The sequence below is a fragment of the Schistocerca piceifrons genome, chromosome 3 (genome assembly GCF_021461385.2).
Source record: "Schistocerca piceifrons isolate TAMUIC-IGC-003096 chromosome 3, iqSchPice1.1, whole genome shotgun sequence".
Taxonomy (NCBI): domain Eukaryota; kingdom Metazoa; phylum Arthropoda; class Insecta; order Orthoptera; family Acrididae; genus Schistocerca; species Schistocerca piceifrons.
This window is the reverse complement of record NC_060140.1, coordinates 937,477,664-937,493,050: the sequence shown is the minus strand read 5'-3', so window position 1 is coordinate 937,493,050 and position 15,387 is coordinate 937,477,664. Positions and strand designations below refer to the sequence as shown.

The following is a 15,387-nucleotide window of genomic DNA, read 5'->3' as shown; positions in this document are numbered from 1 at the left end:
AGGTCAGTTGGTAAATCACGTGGGTGCTTTCACACGTGGCTCTGCCTTTGATCGTGTTACCTTCCGGGTTACAGGACTGGAATAGGTGGTGGTGGGAGGGTGCATGGGACAGGTTTTACACCGGGGGCGGTTACAGGGGTAGGAGCCAGAGGGTGGGGAAGGTGGTTTGGGGATTTCATAGGGATGAACTAAGAGTTTGCGAAGGTTAGGTGGACGGCGGAAAGACACTCTTGGTGGAGTGGGGAGGATTTCATGAAGGATGGATCTCATTTCAGGGCAGGATTTGAGGAAGTCGTATCCCTGCTGGAGAGCCACATTCAGAATCTGATCCAGTCCCGGAAAGTATCCTGTCACAAGTGGGGCACTTTTGGGGTTCTTCTGTGGAAGGTTCCGGGTTTGAGGAGATGAGGATGTGGCTCTGGTTATTTGCTTCTGTACCAGGTCGGGAGGGTAGTTACGGGATGCAAAAGCTGTTTTCAGGTTGTTGGTGTAATGGTTCAAGGATTCCGGACTGGAGCAGATTCGTTTGCCACGAAGACCTAGGCTGTAGGGAAGGGACCGTTTGATGTGGAATGGGTGGCAGCTGTCATAATGGAGGTACTGTTGCTTGTTGGTGGGTTTAATGTGGACGGACGTGTGAAGCTGGCCATTGGACAGGTGGAGGTCAACGTCAAGGAAAGTGGCATGGGATTTGGAGTAGGACCAGGTGAATCTGATGGAACCAAAGGAGTTACGGTTGGAGAGGAAATTCTGGAGTTCTTCTTCACTGTGAGTCCAGATCACGAAAATGTCATCAATAAATCTGTACCAAACTTCGGGTTGGCAGGCCTGGGTAACCAGGAAGGCTTCCTCTAAGCGACCCATCAATAGGTTGGCATACGAGGGGGCCATCCTGGTACCCATGGCTGTTCCCTTTAATTGTTGGTATGTCTGGCCTTCAAAAGTGAAGAAGTTGTGGGTCAGGATGAAGCTGGCTAAGGTAATGAGGAAAGAGGTTTTAGGTAGGGCGGCAGGTGATCGGCGTGAAAGGAAGTGCTCCATCGCAGCGAGGCCCTGGACATGCGGAATATTTGTGTATAAGGAAGTGGCATCAATGGTTACAAGGATGGTTTCCGGGGGTAACAGACTGGGTAGGGATTCCAGGCGTTTGAGAAAGTGGTTGGTGTCTTTGATGAAGGATGGGAGACTGCATGTAATGGGTTGAAGGTGTTGATCTACGTAGGCAGAGATGCGTTCGGTGGGGGCTTGGTAACCAGCTACAATGGGACGGCCGGGATGATTGGGTTTGTGAATTTTGGGAAGAAGGTAGAAGGTAGGGGTGCGGGGTGTTGGTGGGGTCAGGAGGTTGATGGAGTCGGGTGAAAGGTTTTGTAGGGGGCCTAAGGTTCTGAGGATTCCTTGAAGCTCCGCCTGGACATCAGGAATGGGATTGCCTTGGCAAACTTTGTAAGTAGTGTTGTCTGAAAGCTGACGCAGTCCCTCAGCCACATACTCCCGACGATCAAGTACCACAGTTGTGGAACCCTTGTCCGCCGGAAGAATGACGATGGATCGGTCAGCCTTCAGATCACGGATAGCCTGGGCTTCAGCAGTGGTGATGTTGGGAGTAGGATTAAGGTTTTTTAAGAAGGATTGAGAGGCAAGGCTGGAAGTCAGAAATTCCTGGAAGGACACGATCAAAGGCAGAGCCACGTGTGAAAGCACCCACGTGATTTACCAACTGACCTGCCTACACTGTGAAGCGTTCTATGTGGGAATGACCAGCAACAAACTGTCCATTCGCATGAATGGACACAGGCAGACAGTGTTTGTTGGTAATGAGGATCACCCTGTGGCTAAACATGCCTTGGTGCACGGCCAGCACATCTTGGCACAGTGTTACACTGTCCGGGTTATCTGGAGACTTCCCACTAACACCAACCTGTCAGAACTCCGGAGATGGGAACTTGCCCTTCAACATATCCTTTCTTCTCGCTATCCGCCAGGCCTCAATCTCCGCTAATTTCTAATTTCAATTTGCCGCCGCTCATACCTCACCTGTCTTTCAACTTCATCTTTGCCTCTGTACATCCGCCCGACTGACATCTCTGCCCAAACTCTTTGCCTTTACAAATGTCTGCTTGTGTCTGTGTATGTGTGGATGGATATGTGTGTGTGTGCGAGTGTATACCTGTCCTTTTTTCCCCCTAAGGTAAGTCTTTCCGCTCCCGGGATTGGAATGACTCCTTACCCTCTCCCTTAAAACCCATATCCTTTTGTCTTTCCTTCTCCTTCCCTCTTTCCTGACGAGGCAACCATTGGTTGCGAAAGCTAGAATTTTGTGTGTATGTTTGTGTTTGTTTGTGTGTCTATCGACCTGCCAGCGCTTTTGTTTGGTAAGTTTCATCATCTTTCTTTTTAGATATATTTTTCCCACGTGGAATGTTTCCCTCTATTATATTCTGAGCATAACATGTTCAATTTTAATGGTTGCTTCACAACCAGAACAGCCTGGATCCTTCACTCCCCCAACAGCTTCTCTGAACTACTCCTCTGGGAGTTGTCCTTAACAATACATCTTCCGCTCCTGTAATCATCCTGACCTCAATCTCTGATAATCGTCTGTCCCCACACCTTGCACCAAGCAGTCGCCGCTTCTTCCGTCCTGTCAATCCCTCCCAATTTACTTCCCCGTGCTACCTTCTGCGTGCACCGCTTGCTGCTCACCACTGGCTCTGACACTCGTGCAGCACATGCCCAGCCTGTCCAGCTGCCACCCTTCCCTGCCAACATTCCTAGTCAGCAATCCGGCTGCCTCCTTCCGAGCCACTAGTTGCCCACTCCTAATACCTCTCCCTCTCCCCACCACAACCTTTTATGTCTGCCAAAATGCGGCACTGACATTGTGTCTGCAGGCAGCGCTATGTAGGAGCACAGAGAGAGAGAGAGAGAGAGAGAGAGAGAGAGAGAGAGAATTTTGTTTTTGTGTGTGTGTGTGTGTGTGTGTGTGTGTGTGTGTGTGTGTGTGTTTTTTGGGTGTGTGAGTGCATGAGTGTAGCGCGTGCGACCCCCTCGACACACACACACACACACACACACACACACACACACACACACACGCGCGCGCGCGCGCTAACTCGAAACAGGATTACTGTGGAAGCTATAATCAGTTCAGAATTGCTTTAGGATTGACAGTTCAGCAGGAGCAGATGGAGGTGTAGAGCAGAGTTGCCACATCTAGTAGGGACTTACGCGCAATTTTACATTTCATTCCAACTGACTCAAACTCACAGCTACTGACACTGTGTAAGTATGGAACTGATATCAATGTCTTGTGGAGGACCTTCACTATGTTTCCATTTTAGATTTATTTGTGGCAACAAGTTATTAAGATGATATGTACACTTTGCAAAAATGCACTTTCTGATGACGTTGCCAAATTTTTGACATTTAGGGTAACTTTTTCGTTATTGAAGTTGGGTGAACACATTAAGTGAAAGAAATCTTAAGAATACTTCACATTTCCATCTGCTGCAAACTGAATCTGTCAGAGTTTCCTAACAGGAGATACTGTTAGTTAAATATTATGCTCAATGATCCGCTTGTGTGTCAAGTACTAAACACTTGCCTGTAGGTCTGTAATTAGCCTGTTATTAAGTTTCCTGATCCATGTTCTTATTTCTAACAGAGCAGAAGATAATGTAATTGGATAGATAAAAAATCTACTCACCAAGTGGTGGCAAACACGCACATAAAAGGAGGTTGTAATTAGGCAAGCTTTCGAACCCAGTGGCTCCATTAGGCAGGAGGTTTGAAGGGAAAGGAAGAGAGGTGAAGGAAAAGGCCTGGGGAGGTCTAGGAAAAAGGGTAGATTTCGGGAAAGTCAGCCAGAATCGCGTGTCAGGGAGACTTACCGCATGAGTCTTTCCTCTCATTCTGTGCAGTTGTGTGTGTGTGTGTGTGTCCTGCTGCTGCTTTGTGACAAGATTTTTTTTTTTAAATCTAGGGTTAAATTATAGAGCAGAAAATAAGATTTATGCATGTTTAACACAATGACAAAATGTATCTTAAATGGGGCAACTGGTATTGAGGGAAAGGCCAAAGTAATACAGAACAGTACTTCAGTATTGCTATTGTATTGTAAACAGTGATATTTGCTGAATACCTGATATGAACTTAATTTGGACTTAGATACTGATAATGCCTTGTTATCAAAATCTCAAAACTTAAGAAAATATAATTTTGTTATGTTGGCACTTAGCATTGTAAACCGTCCATTTCAAACATGCCGCTGTATACTCAAGTTTCTGTTGTGATAATGGTACTCCAGTCAAATGTGTAAATTTATTATTATTATTATTATTATTATTATTATTATTACTGGGAATGTAACCATTAATTTGAACCGTGTTAACTCTGCCAGATTGAAATGGCAGTGGTAAGATAGCAATTGTAGTCCTATACATTTTTTTCAGTTCATGGACTTTGTCTATTTGGAACTACGGTTTATGGAGAGATATTAGTTCCATAAGCTCCATGTTTCTAAAGTTATCACTTACATTAATGTTTCAAAGCTTAACCAAACCAATAATTTTCCCCTTTCACTTTGTCAAGGTGTGTGCCTTTTGAATAACAACTGAATGGCAAGATGCATTATCTAGAACAATTGATCATACTTTTCCCAGATTTTGAATTAATGCATGCATGCACCTGTCGATGATTCAGTGCTTTTGCTTTTCAGTGAATGGTCTTCTTTACTCCTGAAGTTTTCACATTTCTGTTTCTAGTATTGGTGAAGTGAGTGTAGTTTTATTTGATATGAACAGAGAGGTAAAAACAACATTGGTCCTAGACCAGTATTGCTTGCACCAAAATAGGGTTTGATGAGGCCCTTTACTAATTCTTCGTCACACCCAATTTTTTCAGAACTTGATGAGCCAAATGCTCTGCATGTTTCGACCTCCAACACTTCCCATTGGGAGATTAGGTGTGGTGAGGTTGCATCACCCTTACCACACAGCCTACACTTGGGGGCTTCTTTCTCTATAGCCATGAGTTTAGTCTGTCTCCTCTTCAAGTCCAGGTTTACATAACTTCTCTTAAAACATGGCTTTGTCATCATTTGCTTGCCATGTTTTTGTTTTTGAATCATAGTCCAGTATTCTACATGCTGCCTTCTAGTCCAGTTTTGTAGTCTTGATATAACTATCCCGTTAGTGATGATGAGGACAGGCTCTGATCCAATAAATGGAGTCGTTGCAAATGTCCTGGGCAGCCTATCAGCTCGTTCATTACCACTGATTCCTGAGTGACCAGGGACCCACAGCTGATTTACCGTGTTGCTTTCTCCTAGCCTCACAAGGACTTCATGGCATTTGACAATGATCTTTGTACTGCTTGTAGGGGCTGCTAGAGATTTCAGACACGCTCGGCTGTCTGAATGAATGGACATGTCACGATCCTTGTAGCACGTATGCGGATTCTTCTCCACAAGTAGTCTGACAGCAGATATTTCCAACTGCAATACAGTGGCCAGCTTCCCTAGAGACGATGTGTTCTCTAGTCCTGGCTGTACCTGTATATTCTGTCCCCAGCATTTTCATCTGTTTTCGACCTGCCAGTAAACCAGACTGCGTCCTGCATGTTGTTGTGCTTCATTGTTCCACTGCTCCCTACTCCAGTTGTTACATGAAAAGGCTTAAAGAAGCAGCTGGAAGTTAATTTAGCACATTCCCTACATTGGTGTGGGGTTTAGCATGTCCTAAAGGTACCCAGTTCTTTCCAGTTTTCAGCCTGCATGCCCATGCCGCTGCCTCTGTTTTAATCCACAAGTGTAACTGGGGCAGGTCCAGCTTGGCTTCTATCCCAGCTGTTATGATTAAGCAGGCCAGTCTCTGCAACTTGCCAAGCTCTTTAGCAACCACCTTCTATTCTTCTTGGTTCCACCACACTGTAGCCCTGTAAATTATCATGGCTCTTACCACAGTGTCGTATATCCAGTACATACTCGTGGGGTTTAGACCCCACTTTTTTCCAAATGATCTTGTAGTATTCGTAAGTGTACCATTCGCTTTGGAAAATATTTTTACACCATGAGATCAAAAGTATCTGGACACCAGACTGAAAATTACTTACAAGTTAGTGGCACCCTCCGATGGTAATGCTGGAATTCAATATGGTGTTGGCCCACCCTTAGTCTTGATGACAGCTTCCACTCTCATGGTCATACGTTCAATCTGGTGCTGGAAGGTTTCTTAGGGAATGGGTAGCCCATTCTTCACGGAGTGCTGCACTAAGGAGAGGTATCGATGTCAGTTGGTGAGGCCTGGCACTAAGTCGGCGTTACAAAACATCCCAAAGGTGTTCTATAGGATTCAGATCAGTACTCTGTGCAGGCCAGTCCATTAAAGGGTTGTTATTGTCGTGTAACTACTCCACCACAGATTGTGCATTATGAACAGGTGCTCGATCATGTTGAAAGATGCAGTCACCATCCTCGAATTGCTCTTAAACAGTGGGAAGCAAGAAGGTGATTAAAACATCAATGTAAGCATGTGTTGTGATAGTGCCATGCAAAACAAGGGGTGCAAGCCCCCTCCATGAAAAACACGACCACATCATAACACCACTGCCTCTGAATTTTACTGATGGCACTACACACGCGGGCAGATGATGTTGACCAGGCAGTCACCATACCCACACCCTGCCATCGGATCAACACATTGTGTACCGTGATCGCTACTCCACACGACGTTTTTCCACTGTTCAGTCGTCCAATGTTTATTCTCCTTACCCAAAGCGAGGTGTAGTTTGGCATTTACCGGCATGATGTGTGGCTTATGAGCAGCTGCTCGACCTTGAAATCCTAGGTTTCGCAATTCCCACTTAACTGTCATAGTATTTGCAGTGGATCCTGAAGCAGTTTGAGATTCCTGTGCGATGGTCTGGATAGATGTCTGCCTATTACACGTTACAATCCTCTTCAACTGTTGGCAGTCTCTTGTCAGTCAACAGACGAGGTCAGCCTGTACGCTTTTGTGCTGTATGTATCCCTTCACATTTCCACTTCACTGTCGCATTGGAAACAGTGGACCTAGGGATGTTTAGGAGTGTGGAAATCTTGCGTACAGACGTATGACACAAGTGACACCCAGTCACCTGATCACATTCAAAGTCTGTAAGTTCCACAGAGTGCCCCATTCTGCTCTCTCACGATGTCTAATGACTACTGAGGTTGCTGATATGGAGTACCTGGCAGTAGGTGGCAGCACAATGCACCTAATATGAGAAACATATGTTTGGGGGTGTCCATATACTTTTGATCACATAATGTATGTGAGGTGTCCATGATACTTTCACAATCAGTGCCCATGGTAGTTCTGCATATTTCATTAACCCCTTTACTGGTAGAGGTTTGTTGCAGAAGTATGTGTCCTGGATATGCTTCCTTGTGGATGGTACTTTATCTTGGGACCAACCCTTAGGTCCCAATTTTGCACCAGATTTGCACAGTGCTCAGTGTGTGTTATGCCATTGTTCTATTAGTACTAGCAAATTTGAAAATTTTTACTACAAGTAAATTATCTGCATGCCCTAGGCAAAAGTAATCTCTAGGATTTAATTCTTCAAAGAGTTCATTCACCAGTAGGTTCCACAGTAGTAAGAGCAGAACACCTTCTTACGGATACACAGTTTTCTCATTCAACATGGTGGCTTCTATCTTCCATTCTTAATCAACCTATATATGTTGGTCATAATGCCATGCTCTTCTACAGTTCTAATCTAGATTCAAAGGTTCTGTTGCTAAAAGCCCCTAAATAGCCAGAGAGAGTGTAGAGCTTTTTCCACCTTGCCAAGAACGTGATTAAGTGATGTTAGGCAAGGTTTGCTGGTTGGTGTATGTCTTGGTTTTCATGTAGAGCACCTCACTTAACCTCTTTTTCATAATAAGCACAGCAATTGGTTTTTATAGTGTGTTTTAGAGACAGGAGGACAAACTGTTTGGTCTCATATCCGTAGTCTTGGTATGATCGATTCTCCCTGACTTCAGAATGAAAATTTCCTCCAAGAATTAGGAATGACCCCTGCTTGTTGCAGTAGAGATGGAAATAATCCATCAAGGCCTGATGGCTTGAACAGCTGAAATGTCCCTAGTTTTCTTGAAGTCAGCACATTCTCTGGCAGATTTCCAGCTTTCCCATTGGCTACCTGTAAACCAGTACCTCACTGCAGCTGACTCTTGGTCTGTGGTGTCTGCCAACTGGCACTGAGGGAAGTGAGTCTTGAGGAGCACATCCAGCATCTCACATGCTGTTCTTGTATAGTCACCATCCTTCTTCCTGAGTGTGCCTGCTGGATTGTCTGATATTCTAGTGATGATTTAATGAAGTCTGGCGCATGTAGCTGTATTTTCCACCTCCTCACAGAATGCCTTGCAGGATATTCCCTCCATTGTTCCTGATCTATATTAATGACATAGGAGACAATCTGAGTAGTCCTGTTAGATTGTTTGCAGGTGATGCTGTCATTTACCTTCTTGCAAAGTCATCAGATTACCTAAATGAATTGCAAAATGATTTGCTAAGATATCTGTATGGTGCAAAAAATGGCAATTGACAATGAATAAAGAAAAGTGTGAAGTTATTCACATGAGTACTAAAAGAAATCCACTAAATTTCGATTAAGTGATAAGGTCACAAAAATCTTAAGGCTGTAAATTCAACTAAATATTTAGGGATTACAATTACAAATAACCTAAATTGGAATGATCTCATAGATAATGTTGTGGGTAGAGCAAACCAAAGGCAGCAATTCATTGGCAGAACATTTAGAAGGTGCAGCAGGTCTACTAAAGAGACTGCTTACACCACACTTGTCCACCCTATTCAGAAATATTGCTGTGCGGCGTGGGATCCACATCACAGGTGACTGATGGATGGCATCGAAAAAGTTCAAAGAAGGGCAGCTCGTTATGTACTATCACGAAATAGGGGAGATAGTGCCACAGACGTGGTACGTGAATTGGAGTGGCAATCATTAAAACAGGGATGTGTTTCATTGCAATTGGATCTTCTCATGAAATTTCAATCACAAGTTTTCTCGTCTGCTTCAGTAATTCAGTAAGACTCAGGACGTGAGCAACTGAATTACATTCTCTGCCAGGGTTTCGACTACCTGTTATTGTGCCCTGAAATGAGAAATATCCTGCCCACTATTCGTCCCAATCCTCCCACAGTGGTATTCTGCCGTCCACCAAACCTATACAATATACTCGTCCATCCTTACACAACCCCTGCTCCCACCCTTACCTCATGACTCATACCCCTGTAATAGACCTAGATGCAAGACCTGTTCCATACATCCTTCCACCACCACCTACTCCAGTCCAGGGACGAACATCACGTATCCCATCAAAGGAAGAGCTACCTGTGAAACCAGCCATGTGATCTACAAGCTAAGCTGCAACCACTGTGCAGCATTCTATATGGGCATGACAGCCAACAAGCTCTCTGTCCTCATGAATGGCCACCAACAAACTGTGACTGAGAAACAAGTGGACCACCCTGCTGAACACGCTGCCAAACATGACATCCTTCATTTCAGTGACTGCTTCACAGCCTGTGCCATGTGCATCCTTCCCACCAACACCAGCTTTTCTGAATTGCACAGGTGGGAACTCTCTCTGTGATGCATCCTATGTTCCCGTAGCCCTCCTGGCCTCAATCTTTGTTAGTCAATGTCCTCACCCATCCAGCCCCTTCCCTGTTGCCGCCCCCCCCCCCCCCCCCCGCCCCGCCCCTGCGGGCCTGAGGGTTAGAATAGGCCCAAGGTATTCCTGCCTGTCATTAAGATGTAAGCAAGATGAGTCTCTCACTTTTTGGCCTTTATGTGATGGTCCCCTGTGGGGCTTGATTTCCAATTTTCAAAAATTTTCACGAAGAGCGGGGCAATTGGGGGAGGGCACCTTACATGGTGCATAAAGTCCATTGCGCATCGAGATCTTCGGTCCGCTTTATCATCGTGGCACTGCAGCCCCACTCATCCTCCATCTCTTGAGTGAGGACACCTTCCTGGGTGCGTTTTCCTCCACCCACTATGCAGTGTCGTTTTCTGCGCCGATGAAGACCATGGAATTCTTTGCGCCTCATATCCAGCACGGTAGCCAGTCCGTTGTGGGGCCACCATGTACCCTATTGGTTGTAGCCCCCTGACTACACAGGGATCACTATGCTGATGCCTGCGCCGTTAACTCCCCACATATGCCAAGGGGTAGATGCCCATCCCCCTGGGGCATCAGGATTCGTGGCAATGGCCATTCTGCCAGGTAGCCTTTGCAGCTGCTAGGTGGTGCCCATGGGGCGGGCCCCTGGTCAGAGTGGGTGGCATCAGGGCAGATGACGCACGATGAAGTGTGCCACGTCATCACTTGCTGGTGATCAAACGCCAGCAGTGTCTAAGCGTTCCAAGTCTCAGTACAATGCAAGGAAGTACGATCCTAAATTGTTCCCGTCCCTGTCCACACCATGGGAGGAACACCAGGTTAAGGATGGCATTGAACCTTGTTCACCCCAGTACCTTGTATGTCTGAGAGCTGATGGGGCTCCTTTGTCTTGATGAAGCCTCAGTTTTTTAGAGAGCATTTAGAGGACAGGTTTGGGGAGGTGGAGGGCTTGTCCAAAATGCGGTCAGGGTCAGTCTTGATAAAAATGGCATCCTCTGCCCAGTCATGGGCATTACTCACTTGTGACAAGCTGGGTATGTTTCTGTTACCATCACAAGCGCTTAAATATGGTTCTAGATATTATATTCCACAGGGACCTTCTTTTACAATCTGACGACGAGCTGTGCACGAACTTAGAGCAACGAGGAGTTCATTTCATCTGGCGTGGCTATCAGGGTCCGACCGATAATCAGGTTGCCATCGGTGCCTTCATCGTGGCTTTCGAGGGTGGCACATGTCCCGAGGAGCTCAAGGTGATGGTCTACCGTTCAAGCCTTCCTTCCCCGAATGCAGTGCTGTAAGTGCTGGAATTTTGGCTGTATGTCTTCCCGCTGTACTTCCTGCATCACATGTCGAGATTGTGGACATCTGTCCTGTCCTAATATTCTATGTGCCCTGCCTCATATCTGTGTCAACTGCGGAGAGCATCATTCCCCTTTCTCACCAGCCTGCGGGATTTTACAGCAAGAAAGGAAAGTCATGGAATACAAGACCCTGGCTGAGTGACCTACACTGAGGCCAAGAGGAAATTTGAGCGCCTACATCCTGTGGCTATGACCACCTCTTATGCCACCACCATGAGAACGGTTGTAGCCACATCAGTTCTGCGAGTTCCTGTCGGCTCTCAGAGCTGGAAGACTACACCTGCCCCCTTGATGGCGGGGGGCACTTCCCTCCCTGTTGCTCCTGCACCATCTACCTCGGGAGCACTGTCCTCCCAACCATTGGGGACACCAGTCCCTACTTTTCAGCTGGAGAAGCATAAGTCTTCTTCAGCTCCTTTCACTAGGAAGGGGTGCCTTGGGTCACTCCCTTCCCAGGTTTCTGCTAGTGGGAAAGATGACACCTGCTAATGGCTGAAGTGCCCGAAAGCAGCATATTGTAAGGCTTCATGAACTTCCTCAGTCCTGGAGACTGAATCAGTGAAGCCCACTCAGCCAGAGAAACCCAAGGATCAGCGAGAGCAATCCAGAAAGAAGACCCCGAAGACCAAGGGAATTGCAGTGGCACCCACACTACCGCTGCCTACAACCTCTGCATCTACGGATGAGGTGAAGATTCTGGTGTCTGCTAAGGACCTAGATCTCACCAGACCCTCAGACACAATGGATATCGCCTTTTCAGGAAATAAGTCGGTGGCAGCAGGTGACCCTGAGGCATAGACTACCTCATTGAGTGTTTGACGCCTTCCCAGTCTCACGATCATGTCATCCTCCAGCGGAATTGCAGCAGTTTTTTCCACCACCTGGTTGAGCTACGGCAACTGTTAAGCTTTACACCTGCTTTCTGCATTGCCCTCCAGGGAACCTGGTTCTCGGCAATGTTGACCCCTGCCCTTCGCAGGTACAGGGGATATTACAAGAACTGTAGTGAATATAATAGCGTGTCAGGTGGAGTTTGAGTTGTCCTGAACTCGGTCTGTAGTGAACCTGTGCCCCTTCAAACCCCTCTTGAAGCTGTGGCTCTCAGGATAAGGACGACGCAGGGAATAACTGTCTGCAATGTATATCTTCCTCCAGATGGTGCAGTACCTCTGAATGTATTAGCTGCACTGATTGATCAACTCCCTAAACCTTTCCTACTTCTGGGAGATTTTAACACCTGTAACCGCTTCTGGGGTGGCACCATGCTTACTGGCCGAGGCAGAGATATCGAAACTTTACTGTCACAATTCTACCTCTGCCTCTTAAATATTGGGGCCACCACACATTTCATTGTGGTTCATGGTAGTTACTCTGCCATTGATTTATCAATTTGCAACCCAGGACTTGCCCCATCTATCCACTTGAGAGCACATGACAACCTGTGTGGTAGTGACCACTTCCACATCTTCGTGTCACTGCCCCAGCATCAGGCACACAGATGCCTGTGCAAATGGGCTTTAAACAACGCAGACTGGGTAGCCTTCACATGTGCTGTCGCTGTTGAATCTCCCCCATGTGGTGCCATTAATGCTGTGATAGCACAAGTCAATACAACAATATTTTCTTTGGCATAAAATGTGATCCCTCGTTCTCTAGGGTGCCCCCAGTGAAAGACAGTCCATTGGTGGTCGTCAGAAGTCGCTGAGCCCATTAAAGAACTTCAGCGAGCCCTACAGCGACATAAGCGACACCCTTCCCTAGAGCACCTAATAGCCTTTAAGCAGCTCTGTACCCGTGTTCACCCCTTATAAAATGATGGGAACAGGAGTGTTGGGACAGGTATGTGTCGATCATTTGGTGCCCCATGTCACCTTTCCAAGATCAGACGTCTTTTTGGGTACCAGACCCCAAAAGGTGCCCTGGCATTAACATCAATGGCGTGTTGTCTACTGACGCAAACACAAATTGATGAGCAGTTTGCTGAGCACTATGCTCTCGAGCCTCTGCGTCGGAGAACTACCCCCCCCCCCCCCTCCCCCCCCTCCCCAGCCTTTCGCACCATCAAACGGCAGATGGAAAGTCCTCTCATTCACTACACGCCACAGTGAACCCTATAACGCCCCTTTTACAGAGTGGGAGCTCCTCAGTGCCCTTGCACATTGCTGCTTGCTGTGGATAGCTATTGGCCCATCAGCCTCACCAATGTTTTCTGTAAGCTGCTGGAACGTATGGTGTGTTGGCGGTTGGATTGGGTCCTGGAGTCACGTGGCCTACTGGCTCCATGTCAGGGCAGCTTCTGTCAGGGTCGCTCTATCACTGATAACCTTGTGTCCCTCGAGTGTGCCATCCGAACAGCCTTTTCCAGGAGCCAACACCTGGTTGCCGTCTTTTTTGACTTGCGTAAAGCATACGACACAACCTGGCAACGTCATTTCCTTGCACATTGTATGAGTGGGGTCTCTGGGGCCTGCGCCTGATTTTTCTCCAAAACTTCCTGTTGCTTCTTACTTTCCGTGTCCAAGTTGGTGCCTCCCTTAGTGCTGGTGCTGCTGCTCGCAGTGTGGTTTCAGTTGCCCGAGACTGCAGGTGTGTGTGTGTACACGTCTGTCGTTGACAAATGTCGTAATGGGTGAAAGCTTTGTTTGTGACAGTCTTTTTGTGATGCCTATATGTGATTCAGCATCTCCGCTATATGGTGAGTGTCAACTTTTCTTTTCACAGCACCCTCTTAAAAACTGAGACTGCAGTTCTATAGGTGTGTTTCCGTATTTCTTGCCTCATTTTATTCATTCATTCATTCATTCATTCATTCATTCATTTGATTACCCTGATCTTCATTCTGAGATGGTGTCATCTGATCAGGTAGCAGAAACTGCTTCTATTGGTTCCAGTACAGATGCTTGGGTATTTTATGTTTCATCAAGCACTTCAGTTTTTGTTTTATTCTGTGTTATCTGATTCAATCTGATGATGATTACTTATGTATTAGGGAGACCCAATAGAGCCCCATGCTGTGCAAGACTAATTACCCAGAGGGGTTGCCTGGCGTCCCTGAAACTCCATTCATGACACATCTTCTCATCCAGTACCCTGACACCCCTCAGCACATATGGGTTGGGTACCTGGTGAATTGGGTAAGGTCTATGAAAATTGATATGAGAGAGATGGGGCATTGTGTGACACACTTCATCTGTGTCATTTTCTGAGGCCTGTCCAACATGAGTGAATTTGCCAGTAGCTATGCTACAGCTGGCATAGCTCTCACCTTCACACGAACGTGTAAGACTCTCCATCGGCGCGGTCAGTACTTCAACAAGGCCTTGTCCCCAGAGAGCTACATTGTTCAATCAACAAGATATGTATTTCTTAGGAATATCATTGTTAGGTTGCTGCATAAGTTCATAGAATTTTTGTTTTCTGTGTTGGTAGTCTGGTTGCCATGGGTTTATTTATCGATTGGCATTTTTTATTTGTAGTTCACTGTTCCTATTGGAGTTTACATTTAGTTATTTGGAGGTAGTGGAGGTGTGGATACTAGAAAATGGAGTGCCAAGTTAAAAAAACCAGAAAATTTCCAACATATTGCCTAAGGGGATTGGCCATTTTCAGTTTTGACATTACCATTACTAAATTTCTGTCTGTTTTTGCATTCTTGTGGAGATCTCTGAAAATATGCTGAAACTTTAAATGAAGCACTCTCCTAAGCCATTTTCTGGTTCCACGACAATAATCGTAATAATACAACTGTCACTACGTAAATTTAACTTTAATGGTGTTGGAAAAAGCATGCTTTGATGTTTTTTAAATAAATATTGTAGAGAATTGTATATTATTTCAGGCTGAGCAGTCCTACAAACGAAATCCAAAGTTATTACAACAACTTCAATACTGTGAAGACTCTGGGATACCTTTAGCAGCAATCCTTGGTGAAAGTGAACTTCAGCGAGGTGTTGTAAAACTGAGAGATGTGAAGACTAGGCAAGAATCAGAGATACCAAGAGATTTGATTGCTAAAGAAATTCGTAACAGGCTGAGCAAACCCACATGATAATCTTGTGTTACTATTCAGAATTTCATGAGGAACTATCATAACAGTAAGAAGACAAAATGTACATTGGACAGTTTTGTACACAAGTTGTATGTTTTATGATAAATACTCAAACTTGTATAAGCTGAAACAAAACATTGTTACCTCTGTGTGAAACATTGTGAATGACAAGGAATTTTTTTTATAGATACTACAGCATTAAGCTTAGACCAGTTTGTTGCAACTGTCTTAAGATCTGTTTTGTTCCCTTTTTCATGTTTGCTACCACCAGAACT

The 15,387-nt window shown here is 45.8% G+C and overlaps 1 protein-coding gene across 1 annotated transcript in view; it reads left to right on the top strand.

Moving 5' to 3' along the window:
* Positions 1–15,112, top strand: part of LOC124789311 (histidine--tRNA ligase, cytoplasmic) — a 61,946-nt gene extending 46,834 nt beyond the window's left edge. The window contains exon 8 of the mRNA XM_047256625.1: positions 14,903–15,112. Within this exon, the coding sequence (XP_047112581.1) occupies positions 14,903–15,112 (210 nt within the window). The remainder of the gene's footprint in view (positions 1–14,902) is intronic.
* Positions 15,113–15,387: the final 275 nt, after the last annotated feature.